Source organism: Cervus canadensis, chromosome 10 (genome assembly GCF_019320065.1).
Source record: "Cervus canadensis isolate Bull #8, Minnesota chromosome 10, ASM1932006v1, whole genome shotgun sequence".
Classification (NCBI taxonomy): Eukaryota; Metazoa; Chordata; class Mammalia; order Artiodactyla; family Cervidae; genus Cervus; species Cervus canadensis.
The window spans coordinates 9,256,648-9,279,948 of NC_057395.1; the positions used below are offsets into that span (position 1 = coordinate 9,256,648).

The 23,301-nt window shown below is 46.5% G+C and overlaps 2 protein-coding genes across 8 annotated transcripts in view; both read right to left on the minus strand.

Annotated features, from left to right (window-relative positions):
* LOC122447860 (ankyrin repeat domain-containing protein 26-like) overlaps positions 1 to 23,301 on the minus strand; it is a 578,892-nt gene that overhangs the window by 531,826 nt on the left and 23,765 nt on the right. Inside the window, exon 9 of one of the 6 annotated variants that reach the window (XM_043478573.1) lies at positions 23,109 to 23,243. The exons of the other annotated variants lie outside the window; for them this stretch is intronic. Coding sequence (XP_043334508.1) covers positions 23,238 to 23,243 — 6 coding nt within the window. The 3' untranslated portion in view covers positions 23,109 to 23,237. Of the gene's footprint in view, positions 1 to 23,108; positions 23,244 to 23,301 lie in introns of those variants that run through there. 6 annotated transcript variants of the gene reach the window in all.
* Positions 9,118 to 23,301, minus strand: part of LOC122447855 (ankyrin repeat domain-containing protein 26-like) — a 933,540-nt gene continuing 919,356 nt past the window's right edge. The window contains exon 25 of one of the 2 annotated variants that reach the window (XR_006271428.1): positions 9,118 to 9,179. The gene's annotated coding sequence lies outside the window, so the exon portion shown is untranslated. The remainder of the gene's footprint in view (positions 9,180 to 23,301) is intronic. The other variant, XR_006271430.1, reaches the window with a different exon arrangement.

A 23,301-nucleotide genomic window follows, 5' to 3' on the forward strand; every position in this document is an offset into this window, starting at 1 on the left:
TGGGCCACATGTCATGCTTTAACTAGCCCCAAATTTGTCCCTGGTGCCCATCTTCTCAGGATTTAGTTAATACAAGAAGCATTTCTTAAAGGTGAATGAAATGAGTGCTTATGTGACTCAGAATTACCTGGGAGAATCTGGCTTGTTCACAGACACACATACTCACACACACACCTGCACACAAAAGGCACAGAATTTCCCTGTGTTCTAAGTGGCAGATTTTACCTTTGAGGGGATCATCCAGAAGCATAGTTCTCAGGTAAGGCTTTGGTGAACCTGGTACACATCATTTAGTTATTCTTTACAGACATAATGTTCTCCTTGTAAAAATTTTGAAGTAAATGCATAAAATAAAAAGTGGGACTAGAAGAACCCAAAGCACAGTCCTAAAACTTCCTTCTATCATGCTCCTCTTCTTAATGGAAGTGTTAAAAAGTGGGAGTTTATCCTTACAAACCGTTTTCTTTGCATTTGCAAGCAGGTCCACATATATGCAAGGGTATCTTTTTCATAAATATTATTGCACTGTGTATGTATCAAGCAGGTTCAATCCCTGGGTTGAGAAAATCCCCTGGAAAAGGGAAAGGCTATCCACTCCAGTATTCTGGCCTGCAGAATTCCCTGGACTGCATAGTCCATGGGGTTGCAAAGAGTCAGACAGGACTGAGCGAAAAAGAAAAAAAAAAGAGAAGAAAATCTCTGTATGTAGATTATATTTTTCACCAAATACATCAAAGGATCATAACGTGTGACTGTATATAGATTTATTTATGCTTTTGAGTTGCTTTATTTAGCCATAATGCTATTTAGAGATCTGGAGATTGTTTATTACCTAACTAATTTGCCTAGGATCACACTCCCATTGTTTTGTTTAGCCATGTGGCACATTGCATTTTGCACACTGATTAATTTCCATTGTCTCCAAAAGACAAACGCTTGCCTCACTTTTTAGAATCCCTGTTTCATGCTGGAATAAAAGATCAAATATCACAGTGCATAAGATTATGGCCTCAGATCATGTTCTCATCCTACGGAGTCCTGCTTTTATGGTATCAATACTTCCAAATCCTCATTCTCATAAAGTGAGCTAAGGACTCTAAAGTCAAATGCTCCTCCACACATCCAAGAAGTAGTTCTTGATCTTTAACTATCTGCATGATTGTACTTTAGGGCCCTTTACACAGAGAGGGAGAAAATTTTGGTTTTCCCCTACAAAATATATGTCTCCTTAGATATCGGATAAGTATCACCCTTTCCAATCAGATGTGCAATTGCTTACTGGGTATGGTGTTTCAGTTCTGTAAGATGAAGAGTTCTGGAGAAGGTGGTGGTGGTAATGGCTATATGACATTATGAATGTTTTGAATACATTCAATAGTATGTGTGCTCAGTCGCTCAGTCGTGTCCGACTCCTTCTGACCCATGGACAGGACCTGCCAGGCTCCTCTGTCCATGGAATTTTCCAGGCAAGAAAACTGGGGTGGGTTGCCATTTCCTTCTCCAGGGAATCTTCCTGACCACCCAGGGATTGAACCCACATCTCAATTAACCACAAATGAAAAAAAAGGAAAACCAGATGTACTGAATTAATAAATATCTTTTGTGGAGTTTTAAAAGGAAACATAAATACAAAATGTATGTGACTGCTATAGGCCCTGAAAATAGAGGCAAAATAAATGTCCCATGGCTTATAGATCTGTACCATGCACAGATGTACATGTACCGTGTACATAGATGTACCGTGTCTTCTAGATCTGTTCTAGACACTTCTGCTAATCTACAAATGTTAGATTTATTCTCCACATTCTTTACAATGTGCTCCTGATTATAAAGAAATAGCAGAAATAAAATACACCCAACTTAATGTCAAAGTACTTGATTAAGTACACAAGAATTTCCTTAAAACATTCACATCTCCATGTGAGCAATTAGATAGGAATATATTTCTTCTGAGATGCAAAAAGCAAAAGAGAAAAGAAAAGATATTCCCATTTGAATGCAGAGTTCCAAAGAATAGCCAGGAGAGATAAGAAAGCCTTCCTTGATCCTTGCAAGTGATCAATGCAAAGAAATAGAGGAAAACAACAGAATGGGAAAGACTAGAGATCTCTTCAACAAAATTAGAGATACCAAAGGAACATTTCATGCAAAAATGGGCTCAATAAAGGACACAAATGGTATGGACCTAACAGAAGCAGAAGATATTCAGAAGGGGTGGCAAGAATACACAGAAGAATTATACAAAAAAGATCTTCATGACCCAGATAATCACGATGGTGTGATCACTCACCTAGAGCCAGACATCCTGGAATGTGAGGTCAAGTGGGAAAGCATCACTATGAACAAAGCTAGTGGATGTGATGGAATTCCAGTTGAGCTATTTCAAATCCTGAAAGATGATGCTGTGAAAGTGCCGCACTCAATATGCCAGCAAATTTGGAAAACTCAGCAGTGGCCACAGGACTGGAAAAGGTCAGTTTTCATTCCAATCCCTAAGAAAGGCAATACCAAAGAATGCCCAAACTACCGCACAATTGCACTCATCTCACATGCTAGTAAAGTAATGCTCAAAATTCCCCAGGCCAGGCTTCAGCAATACCTGAACTGTGAACTTCCAGATGTTCAAGCTGGTTTTAGAAAAGGCAGAGGAACCAGAGATCAAATTTTCAATATCCGCTGGATCATTGAAAAAGCAAGAGAGTTCCAGAAAATCATCTATTTCTATTTTATTGACTACGCCAATGCCTTCGACTGTGTGGATCACAATAAACTGTGGAAAATTTTGAAAGAGATGGGAACGCAAGACCACCTGACCTGCCTCTTGAGAAAACTGTATGCAGGTCAGGAAGCAACAGTTAGAACTGGACATGGAACAACAGACTGGTTCCAAATAGGAAAAGGACTACGTCAAGGCTGTATATTGTCACCCTGCTTATTTAATTTATGTGCAGAGTACATCATGAGAAATGCTGGGCTGGAAGAAGCAGAAGCTGGACTCAAGATTGCTGGGAGAAATATCAATAACCTCAGATATGCAGATGACACCACCCTTATGGCAGAAAGTGAAGAGGAACTAAAAAGCCTCTTGATGAAAGTGAAAGAAGAGAGAGAAAAAGTTGGCTTAAAGCTTAACATTCAGAAAACTAAGATCATGGCATCTGGTCCCAACACTTCATGGGAAATAGATGGGGAGACAGTGGAAACAGTGTCAGACTTTATTTTGGGGGGCTCCAAATTCACTGCAGATAGTGACTGCAGCCATGAAATTAAAAGACGCTCACTCCCTGGAAGGAAAGTTATGACCCACCTAGATAGCATATATAAAAGCAGAGACATTACTTTGCCAACTAAAGTCCATCTAAGTCAAGGCTATGGTTTCTCCAGTGGTCATGTATGGATGTGAGAGTTGGACTGTGAAGAAAGCTGAGCGCTGAAAAATTGATGCTTTTGAACTGTGGTGTTGGAGAAGACTTTTGAGAGTCTCTTGGACTGCAAGGAGATCCAACCAGTCCATCCTAAAGGAGATCAGTCCTGGGTGTTCATTGGAAAGACTGAAGCTGAAGCTGAAACTCCAATACTTTGGCTACCTCACGCGAAGAGTTTACTCATTGGAAAAGACCCTGATGTTGGGAGGGGTTGGGGGCAGGAGGAGAAGGGTACAACAGAGGATGAGATGGGTGGATGGTATCATCGACTAACGGGCATGAGTTTGAGTAACTTCCAGGAGTTTGTGATGGACAGGGAGGACTGGTGTGCTGCGATTCATGGAGTCGCAAAGAGTCAGACACGACTGAGTGACTGAAATGACTGACTGATTGATACTTCTTCTGACAAAGAATTTTAACCAAAAACTGGTAATAGTGACTGTACTGCCCAGAACCAAACTAGGAGGATAGGGCACAGAATTTTGGATCCTGAATTTCCCCATGGTACAAATACAGGAAAATCATTCCCTTACTGGACCAAGGCCTGTTCAGCCACCTCCTAAACAGGTGTGTAAACTGTTCTCCTTTCCCCTAGTCTGGCTCACCTCTCCTGTCACCTTCATGACCACCATCCTCCCTCTCAATCCCACCATCCACTATCCAGATGGAGGCCACAAACATGCCACCACCAGCCCCCCATGCTTAAAAATCTCCCCTGGTGTCGCCTTCGGCCTGCTCACTAAGTTCCAGCCACACTGGCCTTTGGGAATGACCAGGTCCCTGGGCATCCCACCCACTTTCAAGACTCAGGACCTTTGCACATGCTGTTTCCTCCAACAAGAATGCCCTCTGCCCACAATTACTTCCTTGCTAAAACATGCTCTTTCAGGCTCCAGCTGAAATGTCTCTTCCTCAGAGAGAAGTTCCCGGATTTCTCAATCTACTGATGTTTTCAGGACATGCTTCTCTCTCCAAGTGTGGTGTTTTCCTTTACGGCAGGTACTCTGACCCGCTTTACCTGCCTTTAACATCTGCCTTCTGCATGACACTGCTGGGGGCCACAGGGGCAAACCTCTTGATTCTGCTGTTTACAACAGAAACACCAGAGCCCTTTATCAGCTCATAACTGCTGCGTGCATATCTGTTGCAGGAACAAATGAAGGACTTGGGAACCTGAGTGCAGGACTTTCCATTTCCCTCACATTTACTGCAGACCTCTTGCACATCAGTTCCTCGTTTATCAGCATCTATCCTTAAACAGTCACTGCAAAGTGTTCCTACTGTTCTGTGTCCTCCACACACCCTAACAGCACGCTACTGATTTCTACGCCCAACTAACTGATGAAAACACTACCGAACAAGGCCAGGGACGAAATCTCAAGTTGCAGACCTACTTCTCTCCAGGATGAGCTCTCAATAACTCAGTTTCCCTCCAGCAGTCAGTAGTCTTGCGTCTTATTCTTCACTCAATCACAGGTCCTCTGAAGTCTGTCATTCAGCTCAAATTCTCCTCTGTGCCCACTCCCATGCTTGGCTCACAACAGTCCGCAACTCCAGAGCCCTCTAACCTACCAAGCTGTAGTGTTCTGCAGCAGGAGTTCCCAGCCCACTTCACTCAAGCTTTTGGAAGTCGCTGCTACTCCTGCTAAATTTGCAAACTGCCTGTTCTCCCTTTAAACCCACTAAGGCCTCACCTGATGAAAACAAGCAGTGGAAACAATACACTTCACTTGTCAGGTCTGTTACTTGCTCCTGGGTCATCTCTTTTGGATCCACCCTAATTCCTTTTAAGTCATACCAGTCAATCAAGAAGTATAAACGCCTACCATGTTCCAAGCACTATTTGGTCCCTAGAGAGATAACAATCATGAACACAAATTCACTCACACTGCCCCCTCCTCCCCTGGGCCCTGAAGGAGGGAAGGGCTGAACACAGATGCCCGGGGGCACAGCCAGAGGCTATGGGCACCACCCACGGGCTGGGCGGTAGGCCTAGGGAGGCCAGAGAGGGGAGACAGCTCCAGGCAGAGGAGCGTCCTGTGTGAAGGTGGCCCGAGACAGACCCTCGGCACAAGCCCCGGGACTCAGCACAGGATTTTAGGCTGGACAGTGACAACTGAATCAGGGGCTGAGGCTGAAGGGGCTTTCCAGGCCCAGTACCAACCACAAACACCCAGCCCTTCGGGGCGGTCCCTCCCATCCCCTCTCACCTCCTTCGCCAGGCCCTGGAGCCCGATGGTCTGGCAGACCAGGGCCAGCTCCTGCTCTGTGAGGTGGCCGCTGCTGCCCACACCCAGCTCTTCCCAGAGGCCCCAGACCCGGCTCTCGAGGGTGCCGAAGGAGAGGTTGCCGGGCTTCTGGGGGCTCCCAAAGACCTCGGAACCCCAGGCTGGTAGCTGGCCTGAAGCAGGGGAAACACATCAAGGCGGTATTTCACTCTGAAATCAGATGGACTGACAGATGGGCAGACAGACACATGGGAGAGTCAAGCTTCCGATGGTGGCTACACGAGGCTCCCCGTGCAATTCTTCCAACTTAATTCTATGCAAAATTTCACAATAAAGGGGGGACTCTGCTGCACATGGGGAAGGCATTTTCTGAAGGGAGCCTACAGAAGCTGTAGCCCTAGGAGCATACCTACAAGCTTTGTACTTAGAATAACAAGTCCAGGTTTAAAAAATTAACGTCTAGAAGGTCTTCAAACCTGCCCAAAGCAAAGAGCACAGTCCAACAAAGGCCAATGACCCTGTCCCTTGGGCAGCCTCTCGTCCTGGTTTCATCTACCTGTTTGTTCTTGCCCACATATATTTTGTTTTTGTAATATTTATTTGACTGCTCTGGGTCTTGGTTGCTGCAGGTGAGATCTTTTCAGTTCTGGCATGCAAACTCTTAGTTATAGCATGGGGGCTCCAGTTCTCAGACAAGGGATGGAACCCGGGGCCTCTGCGATGGGAGTGCAGAGTCCTAGACAATAAATCACCGCAGAAGTCCCTGGCCCAAGTATTTGAAGGCAAATCCCAGCTGCCATGTTCTCACCCCGAGTGTTTCGTATGCACTCCTGACCCCAGTGTGACGATGGCCCTACAACCCAACAACGACGTCCCAGTTCTCTACCCAAGTCTCCGAACGGCTGATTTCTTCAACTCAGCATCAATGCAGAATCCTCCCTGTGTGTGTGGTTACTCCCCCAGAGTCGCTGGATCACCTCCAGCCCTCCCCCCAGTTGCCTTCCTCCTGCCCTTCCATCCCTAATATCTCCTGTAAATTGGAACTTAGTACAAAGATCTAGTTTGGATGCAGGTTGAGTATTATCTTTTTTATTTTTTTCTCCCATCAAAAATGCCCCAAGGTGGGCTGTTTCCATACCACCACACGTCAGGAGCCACAGGGGTCTTTGAGATGCAGACTCAGCAGCAAGTCTGGGTGACAGACAACAAAGTTTCATAGCCTTTCTAGGTTAGCCAGGTGGCTTACTGAGGTTTATGAAGCTTTGCCAGAGAAACCCCCTTTGGGAGAGGACAGACCTTGGGGTGGCCACAAAGAGCTCTCTTGAGATAAGCAAGGCTTCAAAGCAGAGCTCCCTCAATGCCCAGACTGCACCACCCTGCCCAACACAGGACGAGGGTCCCCTGCACCTGACCAGACCCCGGCTCTCGGTCAGTGGTCTGGAGCTCTCCAGAGAGGAGTCATCTTGGCGTTTACTGTGATAATCCAACTAATAACCAAAAAGTCCTTTCCTGAGGAATGCTAGGCCTCCTTGCTCATGAATGATGCTGTATATCAGTTTGAGGAAAACACAAGGGGAGGGCCACTTCCAAGACCCCTTCCGGCTTAAAACATCTGAATGTTCTAGGTAAAAATGGAAAAACAGGACTTCTCTGATGGTCCCATGGTTAAGACCATTTGCAATACAGGGGACTCGGGTTCGATCCTTGGTCAGGGAACTCAGATTCCACATGCTGTGGAGTAACTAAGCCTGTGCCCTGCAACTAGAGAGAAACCTGAGCACTGCGATGAAAGGTCCCAAATGATGTATGAAGATCCTGCAGGCTATAGCTGAGACCTGACAGCCAAATAAATACATGTCAATTTAAAAATTAAATGAATAACTAAAGGCAGAAACCAAAAAGAGGGAAAAGCAATTCTGATGCCAGGGTGTGTTCTCAGGGCTGGCAGAGAAGGTAATTCAGTCCTGTAAGTTCTGACATTAGTGTTTGTTCATGAGTGTCAGTTCTAACCTGGATGGAAAGAAGAACCCCAAGCTTTTCTGGGCAGAGAGCCCAAAATCACTCAGTGAATAACCTCCCCGGAGCCTTTCCTCTCGTCCCCTGGATTTACTCTGAGTCCAGTTAATTTAGGAAGTGATTTTTGGACACAAAGAGGTCCATCTGCTTCATCCAGTAGCACAGACACGTGGTTCATTCGCCTGACGTCCCCAACCTCAGCCCTGAGCCAACAACAGCCTCGGCCCTGAGGACCAAGTCTGGACGGTGCTCAGCACCAGTGCAGACCTCTCACTCAGGAGAAGTCCCAGGTCAGTTCTGGCCTCCCGCTGGAGCCGCGGTCCTGCACATTCTGCCCTGTGACTCACTCTGGTGAGAGGCGTCCTTAAGGAACCCACACACCCACATGCTGGTGCACCCAGTGTTGCTGAGCACACCTGTGACTGCCTTTCGGGAGATCTGCCAGGTTCGGGACCAGAGCCACCTTTCGCCTTCCACATGGGGCACAGTCAGGGCCTCTGGTGAGTGGGGAGGCTGCTAGCCCAGGCCCTGCACATTAGGAAGGAGTCCCCTGGCCCATGCCTGCTGGTCGCGAGGATCGCTGTGACCCTAGCCAAGCAACTAGCTGCTCTCTTAGCCAGCGGCCCCTGCCCAAGGGTCTGACCTCAGGAATCTCAGAGAGACGACCCACACCGGGCACCTCCCAGGAAACTCTCCTTCGCTGGCAGCCTGCTGCCTGACAGCCCAGCACTGACCACAGGGGCATCACCACAAGGCCAGGCTTTACCTTGGGCTTCAAACAATTCATTCTGAGGCTCCTTCACTCTGTCGGCTTCTTCATCATACTTGAGACTCTGTGGAAAGTAAGAAAGAGGACATCAGCCACGATTAACCCGCAGGGGGTGGACTGCCCCATGGATGTTCTTTCTGACATGAAGGCCCAAAGGCTCCCGCAGTGGACAGCTCAAGGAGTCTCAGTCAGGGCCCCAGAGTCCGCGGGGACATCCATCACGAGTCTGCCTAGTTGTGCAGGGTGAGCCTTGGTCCAAGTGCTGGGCGCGGGTGACCGTGGCTGTGGCACACCTGCCCTTTCTACCCTCAGCCGATTAACCTTCCCTCCTCCTGCAGGCCCGGGAGAGGGGGTGATAGTGAGGAGGGGATGCCCCGTGGCCCCCGTTTCTGAAAGAGGATGCTCTGTGGCCAGAGCTGCCCTGCAGATAGAGAGACACAGAGACACCTTAAAACCGAATGTAGGTCCCCAAATAGCTGCTCTTCCAGCGATGAGATGCCCTCTCCCATCCTCCGGTGTCATGTCATGTGAGCAGTGACTGGGAGAGGTGCCCGGGGGGGTCCACCGACCTCCACGCTTTCCAGGGACGCGGAGCGGCAGAGCTGGCTCCTTGCACTGGGTGTGACCGGCTGCTCCGGTAAATCCGGGGCTCCACCTGCAGTGCACAGGGCTCGGGCTGGCTCCGACGGCCGTACCACTTAGAGCCGCTCACGTCCTTTGAGGGCACAGCCCGGGAGGCAACTGGAAAGAAAATGGGAGGCACGTGAGGTCTTTAAAACAGACCCTGGACCCACTTGTGCTTATGAAGATGCAGATTCAGAGATGCGATCTGGCTCTCGGGGACAGAGGAAACGTCAGAAGAACACAGGGAAGGGCCAACGTGGGGCTGTGGCTGAGACAGCTAGGCTGGGAGACAAGATTTTCCATCATCAAGTCTAGGTGTTGTTTAAGTGTTTCCAAGCAAAATAGGCTTTTCTTATGTGTTAGAAAACTAATTCAAAAATCTAGATTTTTACACAAAGAAATAACCTTCCAATAATCCAAGTGCTCTAGAGACCAGAAGGTGATTTCCCACCCACCCGACCCCACTTCAACACAGCACCCCACCTGGACAGAACACAGAGGGCAAGGACCTCAGCACAGCCAGGCAGGCTCAGACTCCGCATGAGTCTATAGTCAGGGGCAGAGGCAGGTGTGGACTTCAGCTAGGGCTTCTTGAGACTCCCTTAAGCCCTAATACACCCCTGCACTTTCTTCTTTCCTCCTTACCTGCCCGCATCTGCGGAGCAATGGGGACTCCGCAAGTAGAGAAGAAACGACACTGCCTCTGCAGGAATCTGAGTGGCCAGAGAGACTGGGGAGTGGGGGTGCGGCCTGGGCTGTGACCAGGAGAGAACGCGGGTTTGGAAGGGACGAACCAGAAGGGGCCAGCGGGAGAGAAAGGCATAGGGTCCCAGGAAGCAAGGCCAGGCCAGGAAAACAGACCGTTTCACACAGGTGGGTCATGGTCCCAGGGACCAAGTACCATCTCCCTTCTCTCCTCCTCACCCGAAACTGGCCCGCAGCCCCTGACCATGGGAGCATCAGAGGAGGAGGCTGGGTCCAACCGGGCCTCCAGGAGAAACAGTGATGCCAGCGACGCACAGAAACTGAGGACAAGGAAGGAGTCTTGGGAGGAAGATGCTGAGTTCCATGTGACAGAGGACATCTAGGGCAGGAGGACCATGTTCCTGGACCCTGTGAGCTTATCACGGGCAGGGCCCGGCCCTGTACACTCTCCCCATGTGGGAACTCCCGGGGCTGCTGGAGAGGAGGAGCCGTTCCCACTGACAGGGAGCAAACGGGAGGCTTGAGCACCCCATGCAGGGAGCAGGGGCCTGCATGCAGGCTCCGCACCTGCTCTGGTTTCTGTCTACACACAGGCTGTGGCTGGTTTCTGAAAGGGGAGCAGCGGGAAGAGAAAGGCAATGTCAGGTAGGAGTGGGCATTGGGGACACACTCGGGAAACCAGGTGCGCCTGACAGCACGCGGACCCCTGTCTGGGGCTCAGCCACTAGCCGATCACTGCAGGTCGTGACCCAGCACCACGTCTGCACCCTTGGCCTCAGTGGGCTCCTGCCTCTCCCCTCCTGAGATCCCCTGGTCCGTGTCCAGAGGCCCACCTGCCCTTGATGTGGTGTCCCCTTTCTTCATGGTTTTGGCTGCTCAGCCCTTTCCTCAGAGCAACAAGACATCCAGAAATCATACACATTAGGCCCGGTTAATAATGTTCTCTGAAAGTGTCACCTCCTCCCTCCACCAGGGGGAAATGCGTCTCTAGGAACGTGTCGACGAGGCAAGTCAGGCCAGGAGGGGGCAGCATCTCACCACCCACAAGGGCACAGAGCTGCGGCCTCTCAGTGGGAAGGTCCAGTCCACACCTGTTGCCCAGAAGGCCGCAGACCACAGGGTCAGCCGCGCCTTGTGCCTCCTGTGTGTGAGTATTTATTCATAGGTGCAGAATGCCAAACTCTACAAGTGAAAAATACATTGGTTTGGGATCTCCCTGGTGGTCCAGTGGTAAGGACTCTGCGCTGCCAATGCTGGGGGCAAAGGTTCAATCCCCAGTCAGGGAACTAATATCTCACTATGCTGAGCGGCATATCCAAAAGATTAAACAAGCAAAAAACAAAACAAAACAACAAGAATATTTTGGTTATGTGTTCTGTGATGGCCTTCACTGAAAGAGCAGAACTACTGAGAAGCAGAATGTTCTTGAAAACCCCAGGCATTTGGCCCAAGGGTGCCACGCACATTCGTGGAGCACATGTTCCCAATCATGGCAGGAGACAGTGGGAAGGACCAGCAGGCAGATTAGAAAGCGGGAGAGAGGGATGCTGTGGACTGGCCGGGGAAGCAGGGATGAAGCCCATGGGAGAGACCAGGAGGGTGGCCCTCATGGGAAGCACACAGCCGCGGAGGGTGGGTGCAGGGCTTGCTGGACTCTCACAGCAGGGGCCGCCCGTGTGCACCAGCCCTGGCCGAGCCACCTCAGGCAAGCCTATGACTAACCCACCGACTGACTGGGTAATTGAGGAAAGTTCTGAAAATTGAAAGAAGAGAAAAGCAACACAGAACAAAATGGGCCTTAGTAGGGAAAAGTACCAGTCATGAAGAGGACACAAGTTACCACACACAGGAGTTCCAGCACAGAAAAGGGAGCGATGACACGGGCATGGCCTTTCTCAGGCACCTTCACGTCCAGGGTCACAGGATCACACCCCAAGTTGGGAAAGGCAAGTGGCCTTCTTCCCACCTCAGGGAAGAGAAACCTGAGACAAAGCAACCAATGACCGGACCCTTCAGGTCCCACGGCGGCCGCTTATAAGCTGGCTCCGCCCCCTGGTCAGACTCCTCCCCCGGTCAGACTCCTTTCCCATCAGGCTCCACCACCTTATCAGACTCCTCCCCTGTCAGGCTTGTCCCCCTGGTCAGACTCCACCCCCTTATCAGACTCCGCCCCTATCAGACCCCGCCCCCTTATCAGACTCCTCCCCCGACAGGCTTGTCTCCCCCAGGTCAGGGCTCCCAAGTGGCTCCAGCAGGGGGCGGTGGGACACCAACCGATTTCAGCCCCAGGGGAGGCCGCAAGTGCTTCCTCAAGGGCCTAGCTCCAGACGAGAAAACCTCACCTGAGTAATGGGAACGATCAGCCACAGGATTTCAGGGGTGGGGGGCGCTGGGGGGCTCACTGGAATCTACATGACAGGTACGTAAGCCCCAAACCTCCCAATGGCACCTCCTGCCCCAGTCATGCACCTGCTCCCGACCAAGGCCCCTCCTGGGGTCTGGGAGCAGACCAGGGGCTTGTGCGGGTCAGACACCTTGAACCCCTGCCCCGTGGGGGAAGGAGGGACCCGCTGGCCACTGCACTCTCCCTCCCAGCACTGCTCAGATGCAGCCTCCACCGGTTATCCGGCCAGAGAACAGCAGGCGCTGCCAGCCAAGGAGTTGGCCCATCTTCTAAGGAGCACGTCCACCATCACCTTCCCACTGGACCCACAGGCCACACCTCCAAGCGGGCCTCCCTTCAGAATTCTCCCTCCACTCCTGACCAGTATCAAAGCCCCTCTTCACTTGTTTTGAAATATTACCTTTGTTCCACTGACCCCACTGGAAACCAGGATTCTAACAAGTCCGAGGAGCACAGAGCACTATTGTTTGAGACAGAAGACAGGCGCAGGGCTGCCTCAGCTGGTGGCATCCTGCTTGCTCCACCAGGCTCCCAGCCTGGCCAGCACCTTACACCTGCACTGCGCTTTGGATGATCAAATTCTTCCACCTCTCCACATCCACTTTATCTTGTCTACACTGTTCACTCTAAGGACAGCACTAGATATTACTTGACATTTGTGAGATTGTGACTTACAATAAATATGAATTTGGTCTTCCTCCCATCCCTTGCACAGCCTCTAAAACCCTCAAATTTCCAAAGTGATGAGAGCAACCACACCCAAGTTTATGCTTGGTTTATAAGCTGACTTTGAGAACCACACCTTGAGATGGGCTGGTTGCCAGGGAAACCAACGATGTGATTAGAGGTTAGTACTTTCAGCCCTACCTGACCTCTAGGGAGGTCAGAGGCTGGATGTTGAATTCAATCACTGATGCCCCATCACTGGATCAGTCATGACTGTGTTACAAAGCCTCCATAAACCCCGAAAGGACAGCATTCAGAGACCTTCTGGGTTGGTGAACACGGGGAGACCGGGGAAGAGTGAGCCCTGGAGAGGGTGTGGGGCCTCTGAGCCTCTTCCCACAGCCCATGCACCTCTCACCCTGAGTTACATCCTTTGCAATAAACCGCTGATCCACTAATGGGTTGCCCTGAACTCCTCTAGCAAATTAACTGAACCTGAGGAGGCCGTGGGCACCTCTGATCTTTAGCCCGTGGGTCAGAAGCACAGGTGACAAGCTGGACTTGAGATTGTTGTCTGAAGGCATTGCTGTCTTAGCCTGTGGGGTCTGCAGCTGTGTCCAGGGGGATGGTGTCAGAATGGAGTTGAACTGCAGGACACCCAGCTGGTGTTGCCAAATGGCCTGGTGCGGGGGAAATTACACAGATCTGGTGACCAGAAGTGCCAGGGTATTCACAGGATTTTGTGAAGTGCAGAGGAAAACACGAGAGTTTTTCCCTTACAGAACCATTTAACAAATAAGTAGCCCAAAGAAGAAAAAAGCCCAGGTGCTGCAGTCCATGGTCCCAGTCCATGCAGTGGGGGATCATAGACCTGCTGCATTGTTCAGGTACAACATCACATTCCAGAAGTCACAGAATCACAGAAAGAGACGAAAAGAAGACCACAAAGGCCTCTTCCCTGACTCCATAGACCCACTGTCTTTATCTGAGGAGGCAAGACCAGCCTGTGATGACAACACAGCCCCGAAACCATCCGTAAATTCCTCGAAGTTGACCTGTGAATTTGAGAAAAGCGGTCAACACTGCTTTCGACAGGCCACATACATAACACACTGGCCTTTGGGGTTTTCTCAGATCTTATGTTGCCTTCAGCACTGAGGACATTTTTTCAAATATTTACTTACGGTTTGAAAAACCTGAAGATATAGAGAGGCAATTAGGCCCGTCACCAAAAAAAACACAAACACCAAAAAAAAAAAAAAAGAAAGAAAGAAAACAACTCCATAAAAGGAAATTAGATAACATAGTTAGAAATCAGTGCAGAAAAGAGGTGTCTGATGATCACAAACATTAGCACATAAAGAAATATCAATGTCTTCACTACCCACCAAGAAAGAGAACATGCTAGCACCTAGGCTAGTCCTCCACCAAGGTTCCTTTCCTGATTAAATCCCCTGCCCCTACACTGGGGGAAAAAAAAAGCCCTGAACACTCACACATATGTCCGAAGAGATTCTCTGGAGTATTCGCACCTAAGAATGGGATTGCTGGGTCACAGAATATACCTTTATATCCTCTTGGTAAATTGAATCTTTTGTCACTATACCATGCTGACCCTCTTCAGTTCAGTAATGCTTTTTACCCTTGAGACTAGCTTTCTTATGGAGCTTAAAAGTTTCATATCAACCAGTTTTACACTCTTCAGGGACAACACAAAGCCTGCCTGATAATTTGTGCCTTGCTTATCATTTATTTTAACACCTTACAAGATATTTTTGTTTTTATATAGCCAATGTTCATTTAGAATTATTCAAATATTTGCCACTTTGTTTTTCATTTCTTCCTTCATTTCCGACCTTCTGCCTGGGATAGTTTTCCATCTATCTGAAATAGATCTTTGAGACTTACCTTTTGCTTAAGTATGCTGGTGCTAAGCTCTTTTAGTGTGATTTTCACTTTGATTCTTTCTTCAGCAAAAACGTAATTTATTAAAAGAATATTGGAAAGGATCCAGATGTACTTGAAGAAAATGGGTAAATAAACTGTGACTCAGTCAGACAATGAAAGACGACAACAGGGGAAACAAAAAACACTGACAGAGACAATAAATGCACACTGACCTGCACTCTCTGAATACAGACTGCAGACATGATACTGAGTAAAAGAACCAGAGTATGCACTGAGCATGTGCTGTATATATGTCCACCTGTATGAAGTTCAGAAACAGGCAAACAAATCTCTGCTGTTCTCATCAAGACAGTGGCAACTGTTGGAGCCAGAGGGACCCCAGGGGCACCTGAGGAGGGATGCAGGATGCTGGGGGCCCAGGTGTGCTTGCAATGGATGTTCACTGAGCTGCACACTTTCCAACTCTTTTCTCTGCCTGTGCTTCACCTGACGTCACACAGAAAGAAATCAACGCAGGAGATTCTTGTAGGTCAAAATGTCACCGGTATGTGCTAGAGAAGCAGGCCTGGCGCTGTAGGTCCCACACCTGGCACAGAACTTGAATGAGTACATTTCTATTGTTGCCTCTGAGCACTAAATGCAGCTATTGGCTGTGGAACGTCTCTGCCTGGGTTATACACTATCAGACTTGAAGGTGGACTACTTATATGTGTGTTTATCTTCTGGCTCCCCAACTAGCATGTGGTCTCATGGCCGACACATTGTAAATACTTAACAAATGTCTATTGGATGTGTTGGTCTCTATAGCCTTTCAAAACTGAGCAGAATTCACCTTCTCAGGGAGACATTCTTTCACCTTTCTTAAAAAAAATTTTTTTTATTTATTTATTTTTGGCTCTGCTGGGTCTTCGTTGCTGCATGCAGGCTTTCTCTATTTGTAGCGAGAGGGGACTACTCTTCCTTGTGCTGTATGGACTGACCATTCTAGTAGCCCTCACTGGAAGGTGGGCGTGAATTTGCTAAACTGCTAGTATGATAATGTCTGAAACTTCTTCTTTTTTATGATGGTGCATCAATTTCATCAGGTGGATCTATTAATTTATTCTTGTTCAGTCACAAGTCATGTCCAACTTTTGGCAACCCCATGGACTGCAACACACCAGGCTTCCCCTGTCCCTCACCATCTCCCAGAGTTTGCCCAAGTTCATGGCATGTTGGTGATGCCATCCAACCATCTCATTCTCTGTTGTCCCCTTCCCCTCCCTACCCTGAATCTTTCCCAGCATCAGAGTCTTTTCCAATGAGTTGGCTCTTCTCATCAGTGACCAGAGTACTGGACCTTCAGCTTCAGCACCAGTCCTTCCAATGAATATTTCAGGTTGATTGCCTTTAGGATTGACTGGTTTGATCTCCTTTTGACTCAAAATTCTTCCTCAGCACCACAATTCAAAAGCCTCAATTCTTTGGCACTCAGTCTTCTTTATGATCCAACTCTCACATCCATACATGACTGCTGCAAAAATCACTGCTTTGACTATATGGACCTTAACTAATCTCATATTGAAAAGGCTGCATCCAGACTTATGCCATGTGGATCAATACTAGAAAGAATATTCTTGCAAAGCTTTCATTTCACAGAGATATTGTAATGCTTTCACTTTACATTCCTAGCTTCTAGATGTTGCCTAGCACATAATAAGTGCTCAAAGATACTTGTTGAGGGACTTCCCTGGTAGTCTAGTGGCTAAGACTCCAAGCTCCCAATGCAGGGGACCCAGCCCCACTGCTGGTCAGGGAACTAGATCTCACATGCCACAGCTAAGAGTTCAAATGCCCCAACTAAAGATCCCACATGTCGTAGGGAACACTGGTGCAGCTAAATAAATAATATTAAAAAAAACAACAAACAAACGACTACATGGGAGCAGAATGAAATGGCCATTTTGTTTGATCCAATCTCATGTCTTTTGTGTCTTTGATAATACTTATCAGCTTTCTTTTGAGCCATCAAACAGGAGGTGATTTGGGAATTCCCTGTTGGTTCAGTGGCTAGGACTCTGCACTTTCATAGCCAAGATCCCAGGTTCAATCCCTGGTTGGGGAACTAAGATCCCACAAGCTGTGTAGCATTTACCAAAAAAAACAAACAAACAAAAAAAAAAATAGGAGGGAATCTGATGGCTGAGTGTACTGCTGTTTTATCTGATACCATTTGACTGTGTTTCTGTGTCCTCTCTCATCACAGCTCACAAAAGGAGGATGGGCCAGGGGAAAAAAAAAATCAAGGAAACCAGGTAACCTGTGTATGCTATTTTAACCAGTGTAGATTTTCACAAATGTGCCTTTTGCTCACCTAGCCCTCGAATACAATTCCAGGTGATATCAAGAGGGGCTAGGACATGAGCGATCAAAATCACAGCCCGTTTCTTTTTTTTTTTTTCATGGCGACACCACAAATGGTATGTGGCATCTTAGTTCACCAGCCAAGGATGGAACAAACTCCCCCTGCAGTGGAAGCATGGAGTCTTAACCACTGGACCACGAGGGGAGTCCCCACACCTGAGTCTGAAGTCATAAAGAAAACTCAATAGAGGGGAAAGTGACCGAGCTGCGTGGGGCGGGTGTGTGAGGCAGAGCCCTCCTCGCCCCAGGAGCAGCTCTGCTGACAGCACTGGCCACACGGGCTCTGGGGGAAGTAACAGGAGTCAGATTCCCCTCGAAGCTCCCCCAGGGCCAGCAGGGAGGGGTTTAAGGTTGGTCTTCATTTGTTTCTGCCCAAGAACCAACTCAGGAATCTTTCCAGGTTAGATTTATTTTCTCATTCAACATGAGACCAGTTTTACTGAGTTATGTCTGTGGCGGGGGCAGGGAGGGGGGCAGAACACTCTTCCTTCAACGGTAAGATGACCAACACAATTATAGGCACTGCTTTTTTTTTTTTTTTTTTTTTTTGGAATCTTAATTTCCAAACCAGGGTTGAACCCGGGCCCCTGGCAGTGAAAGCCAGATCCCTAATGACTGGCCCACCAGGGGATTCCCAGACACTGGTTTAAAATGAACACGTGTACCTCCCTGGTGGTCCAGTGGTTAAGAATCCGCTGCCAATGGAAGGGACGTGGGGCTCGATCCCTGGTCTGGGCAGATCCCTCAGGCTGCGGAGCAACTAAGCCCAAGCGCCACAACTGCTGAGCCTGCACTCTCGAGCCGGGGCTCTGCAACAGGAGAAGCCACTGCCATGAGGAACGAAGAACTTTCTCTAATTTTAACACTGTCTCCAAAAGTAAATCAGAAGTCAATTAAAACGGACTCAAATGCATTCCTTTTTAGAGCTGAATAACACACAGCTCTTTATCCACTCCGCTGTTGACCGTCATCTAGGTTACTTCCATGTCCTAGCTATTGTAAATAGTGCTGCAATGAACACTGAGGTACATGTGTCTTTTTGGAATTTGCTGTATGATGCAGGGAACCCAAAGCTGGTACTTTGTGACAACCTAGAGGGCTGGAACAAGGAGGGAGGTGGGAGGGAGGGGACATATGCATTCCTATGGCCAATTCAAGTCAATGTATGGCAGAAACCATCACAATATTGTAAAGATATTATCTTCTAAATAAAAATAAAAACGTAATATATAAAAGTTCATTCACTTAAAAGGCGAAAACTCAGGCAAACCTTATTTCTTCATGAGGAAGGACTTTTGAATCTGTGTTTAAAGTTACTTATAGTAAGTTTTATGCCACTACTAACAATTGTAACACATCAAAATATTGATGGTAGCCATAACAGCAGTATCTAAATCTTTGGGTCTATATATAGTGGTAAAAAGTGAACATACAAAAAAGCTATCAATCAACACCACTAAATATTAATGACAAGTCTGGCTCGTTGGGTGCTGCTTAAACAGCGGGTATTAGGGCTCGTCTGAGTCTGTAAAGGGCGTCCCTGGTGGCACAAATGGTAAAGAATCCACCTGCAATGCACCTGACGTGAGTTTGATCCCAGGGTCTGGAAGATGCCCTGGAGAAGGGAATGGCTCCCCACTCCAGTATTCCTGCCTGGAGAATTCCATGGACAGAGGAGATTGGTGGGCTACAGTCCATGGGGTTGCAAACAGTTGGACACGATTGAGTAACTAACACTATCGCTTAGAATATGGAAAACTCAACACTGCTGGTTTTTAAATCTGCTTAAAAGTAAGTTAGATGCAGAGAAACAGCACTTAAAATACTATGTAAATTTTCATCATACACACGTAACACAAAAATATTTTCTTTTCAAAAAGATTTTCTCATCATCTTTAATGGGAAACAATGAAATGTCATGGAAACAGTCCAGTAGGGAAACGTTTACTATTTATCTTTCTAAATCTTATATTTTTCAAACAAAATCTGTTGATACTCTGCTTTTGCTTGCAAAAATTGGTCATCATACACATTTGACCCATCTGAAGAGCTTCGAGAAGACACTTGAAAGGCATCAGATGCCAATTCAGCCTCAACTGGAAAGAAAAGGAAAGAATTATATTCTGTACCTAAAACACTTGAATTAAGTAAGTATTAGTTACAACAAACCAACAAAAAAACGAAAAAACCTGAGACCTTTCCTAGTGTTCCGAAAAAGGAAATCTATCTATAGGTGGCATGACGTGAAATACAAGATTACAATTCTATAATCTGCTCATGGTGCATGTGTGGCTGAGCATCAGATCTCTGGTTTCCTCATTCTTCACTGGTTCACTCAGTAACTGTGTGCAAAGGTGCTGGGACAAGGACTGCAATTATAAGATGAAGGCGACCCAGGTCCACCCTGGAAAATGATATGCCCTCAACTGGAAAAACAGACAAACAGGCAACTTCCACACAGACTCACATATACAAAACAGATATAAAAGACGGCACAGGGACACTCAGAAGGGACAGCCAGCTTCGTGTCAGTACTGCCAGCTTTCTGGTGGAGGTGCTGTGGAAGCAGATGCCTGAAGGACAGGACAAAGTACAGGAGATGGAGGGGAAAAGCTCGTACAAAGACCGGAGGTGAGGACGCGCGGCTGTGGGATCCTACAGTCTGGCTGGTTAGATGCAGAGCTGAGGGCAGAGGAGGGTGGTAAGGAGATAAGGCCGCCTACTTTGTCAGGACCCAAACCGATGTGGGTGTTTGGAGCTTTTCCTGAGGGTGAAAGATAAACTGGTGACAAAGTCAGTGACAGAGAAAGTTTAGTCACCCACCGAGTGACAGCTGCACACCCGTGACTGCTTGAGTCTGGGTTTCCAGCCTTAATTGCTACCAGCGCCTGAGAAGCGGGTGAACGCCACGTTTCCTGAGAATAGTGTCAGGTGCAGGCGGATCGTTCCACAGGGATGGAGGCAGTAGAAGAAGGAAATAGCCAGAAATGAAAGAAATACATAGGCCTTTAGAGATTGTTTTTTCAAGCTATGGAACATGATGAATCAAGGAGGAAGAAGGATATTTTTCACTATGACTGCTCATGCTTTCACATTTTTCATTAGCTATATGGGATTTCAGAAATCAATGTCTAAATTTAATTCTTAGGTTTTGGCAACATACCTTCTTCTAGTTCTCTAGTTATACTCCTGTCCAACTCCCGCAGCATCCGAAATAAGTCAAATATTATTTATGTTTAAGATAAACAAGAGAATTATCATAGGAATTACATATAATTTACTACATGTGACATTTAAATAATACTTTTAGAGACTAGACCTAACTTGAAGAATACTTAAGTAGAAAAAGCATCACAGAAATAGAAGAAAATGAATTCCTACTTATTCTGCTTTTAGATAACAGAGAACATATATATGGAATGCTATTTAGATTAATCTGATAAAAAGTATAATAAATATCAGTCTATTGAGTACACATAATTTCAGAGAATTAGGGAATGACCCGTAATCCTAGTAATGACCCACAAGATCACTCTCTTCTCCCTTAACAGTTCCTGCCCTAAATATGTACTTTATTTTGATTTCTAGGTGAGGATCATGTCATATGGAGGAAGTAGTCTGAAGTCGAATGTTAATAAGGAGAACACATCTGCAGTTTTCTTTAAACTTTTCCATTTAGTGAAAACATAGAAAGGTGAGGAAATTATACACAAGAAAACAATGTACCGGCAAGTTTTAATTCTAAAGGTGTTTAGCGAGAAGGATTCTCTCATAAGTGTCAGTTTGCGAACTATGCCCCGTGGAAGGGGAAGGTCCCACGGGGGTCACTGCAGGGGTGAGGAACAGAGAAGTCACAGCTGCACCGTCTCTGGCCACTCCTTTAGCTAAACGGCTCTATACTTGTCTCTTTCATATAATACCATTCCACTCAGAAGTGTTTTTTAAAAGAAAGGTTGTTTTCTTTGGGGAAAAAAAAAACCTTTTTTAAAGGTATGAGAGTCATTGATTTAGCCAAACTTCCTAATTCTACAAAAGAAGTAACAAGGCCAATGGACTTCTTACTGAGCCTAGAGTCCTATGCCAGCTCCTTCCTCAGATTAAGAAAACACATACAGATTTTTAACTGTAACATAGAGAAAATGAATATGTAAAACCTTGTTACATAGTTCAATAATGCTTGTGGCATTTCATAAATGTTTTAAATTATATGTCTTAAATGCATGAACGAAAATAAATCAATATCAAACTCCTATTTGTAGCAGTCGATATAGTTAATTTGTAAAGCAGAAATATTTTTTAAACACAGGACAGGAAACTTGAAAGAGAAAATCTTTGGTTGAATCAAGCAGGCCAAAACTGAAGAGATTTGTCTTAAAAGGATGGTCGTTTCCTCCAGATAAAACCTGGTTTATTAAAATGAATCAGCAAAATGAATTATCCACATTTTGAGTTATTTAGGACACAATCTAAAACACAAATAAGATCTCTCTTTACTATTTAGCATACTTCTATCCAAGCTGTCATAATTAATTGGTATATACAAAAAGCATGAGTGTAATCTCAACTATAAGCTAAATCTGGTCAGAAATTGCAGTTGAACTTCATCTCCTCAGGCTGAAGTTTCAAGGGGAGCACTTATACTCCTACCCTCCTCATGAGAAGCGAGATTTACCCAACGGGTGAGTTTGGGAGAAGGAACTAAGAAGTGCTTGCTTGGTTCCCAATGTCTTCTTTGAAAAGATGTGTGTGCTCACAGCACCGTGACCTTGGGTCTGCGGTAGGCAGCCCGCCCCTGGGCTGGGGACTGAGCCTTTGCTTCCTCCCCTGAGGCCTGCGTGGGGCAGTGTCTGACTTGGGATGAAGTGTCTGGAGGCCCGCTGTGACTGCACAGCTAAAGCACGTCCTCCAGGTTCATGGCTCTCAAGGACTAAGACCCAACGTAGCCGCAGTGCTGTCGAAGAAACCTCAGATTGCTCTATGATGGCAAGAAGCCAAATGGGAACACAGGTTGAGACTGCATTTAACAAGGGCTATTTTTATCTGCACCATAACCATCATGAAAACACCATCAAAACCACAAACCCGTGTGCTCTGACTAAAATGGATATTTTAATCACAACGATTACACAACGAAAACTAGCTGCAATTTAGACTCCCCATCATTGCTCTTAGTCATCAATCATCCAGGTGCTGTTGAGATAGAGACAAAAGTGAGCTTCATTTAAAATTTTTTAATGTTTGCTTTGACTACAAACTTAGAAATGTTCTACAATTGCTCAGAAAATATTTTTTAGAAATTTAAGTAACAAGGCTCTAAGTAAAATAGCGATTAAAGATGCATTCTTGTGTAAGAAAATGACCAAAATGTTGACCGAAAACTAGAAATTAATCTTCTGATATAGTGCTACAAGTTTGTTTAATTCATAAAAAGGATTTATCTAGGATTCCTTCAAATACAAAAACATCCATATATGGCTAGTGTTTAGATGCCAGTCATTCACTTATGCTTAGGGGTAGAAAAACTGCAGTGGGTTCAGCAGAGCTTGGAGATGATTATGAACACTTGCCAAGGTGAAATCAATTAGAAAGGAGGTCAAATATCTGAAAGTATATGTTCGGTTACCAGGCAATAAGATTTCATTTCTAAAGTAGAATTTAAATGTAGCTTTTCAAGAAATTTAAGAAGTTAATAAGTATCTCTTAAAAATAGAAATCTAGGACAAAAAAAACCATAAAATTTTTGTCTCCTGGTTAGCACAGATAATTATGGCTTTTACTTAGTGCACATAAGTCAAATAAACAGCTCAGAAGTTGAAAATAAGAATCATTCATATCAGAAATCCTAAACCCAAGGAAAAAAAGCTAGTAGAACTAAACTTGATCAAGTAAGTTGCCATGCTGTTATTTGAAGGGCATGGAAATGAGGTAGAAAATCCTACGTTTGTTTTTGGAGAAAGAGTCATATGAAGTATTGACATTTCCAATGCAAGGGCGGCTCCAGGACTGGCCTCGTGGTGAGAGTGCTCAGTAAAGATCTGTTCTGCTGTTTCTCCACCTCAAGTTCGGTGCTCATCTCTGCCAGCCTCCAATTAGTCCTGGGGAAGATGGAAAACACCAGTTTTGTTCACGATTCCCTAAAGGATTTGCACTTTG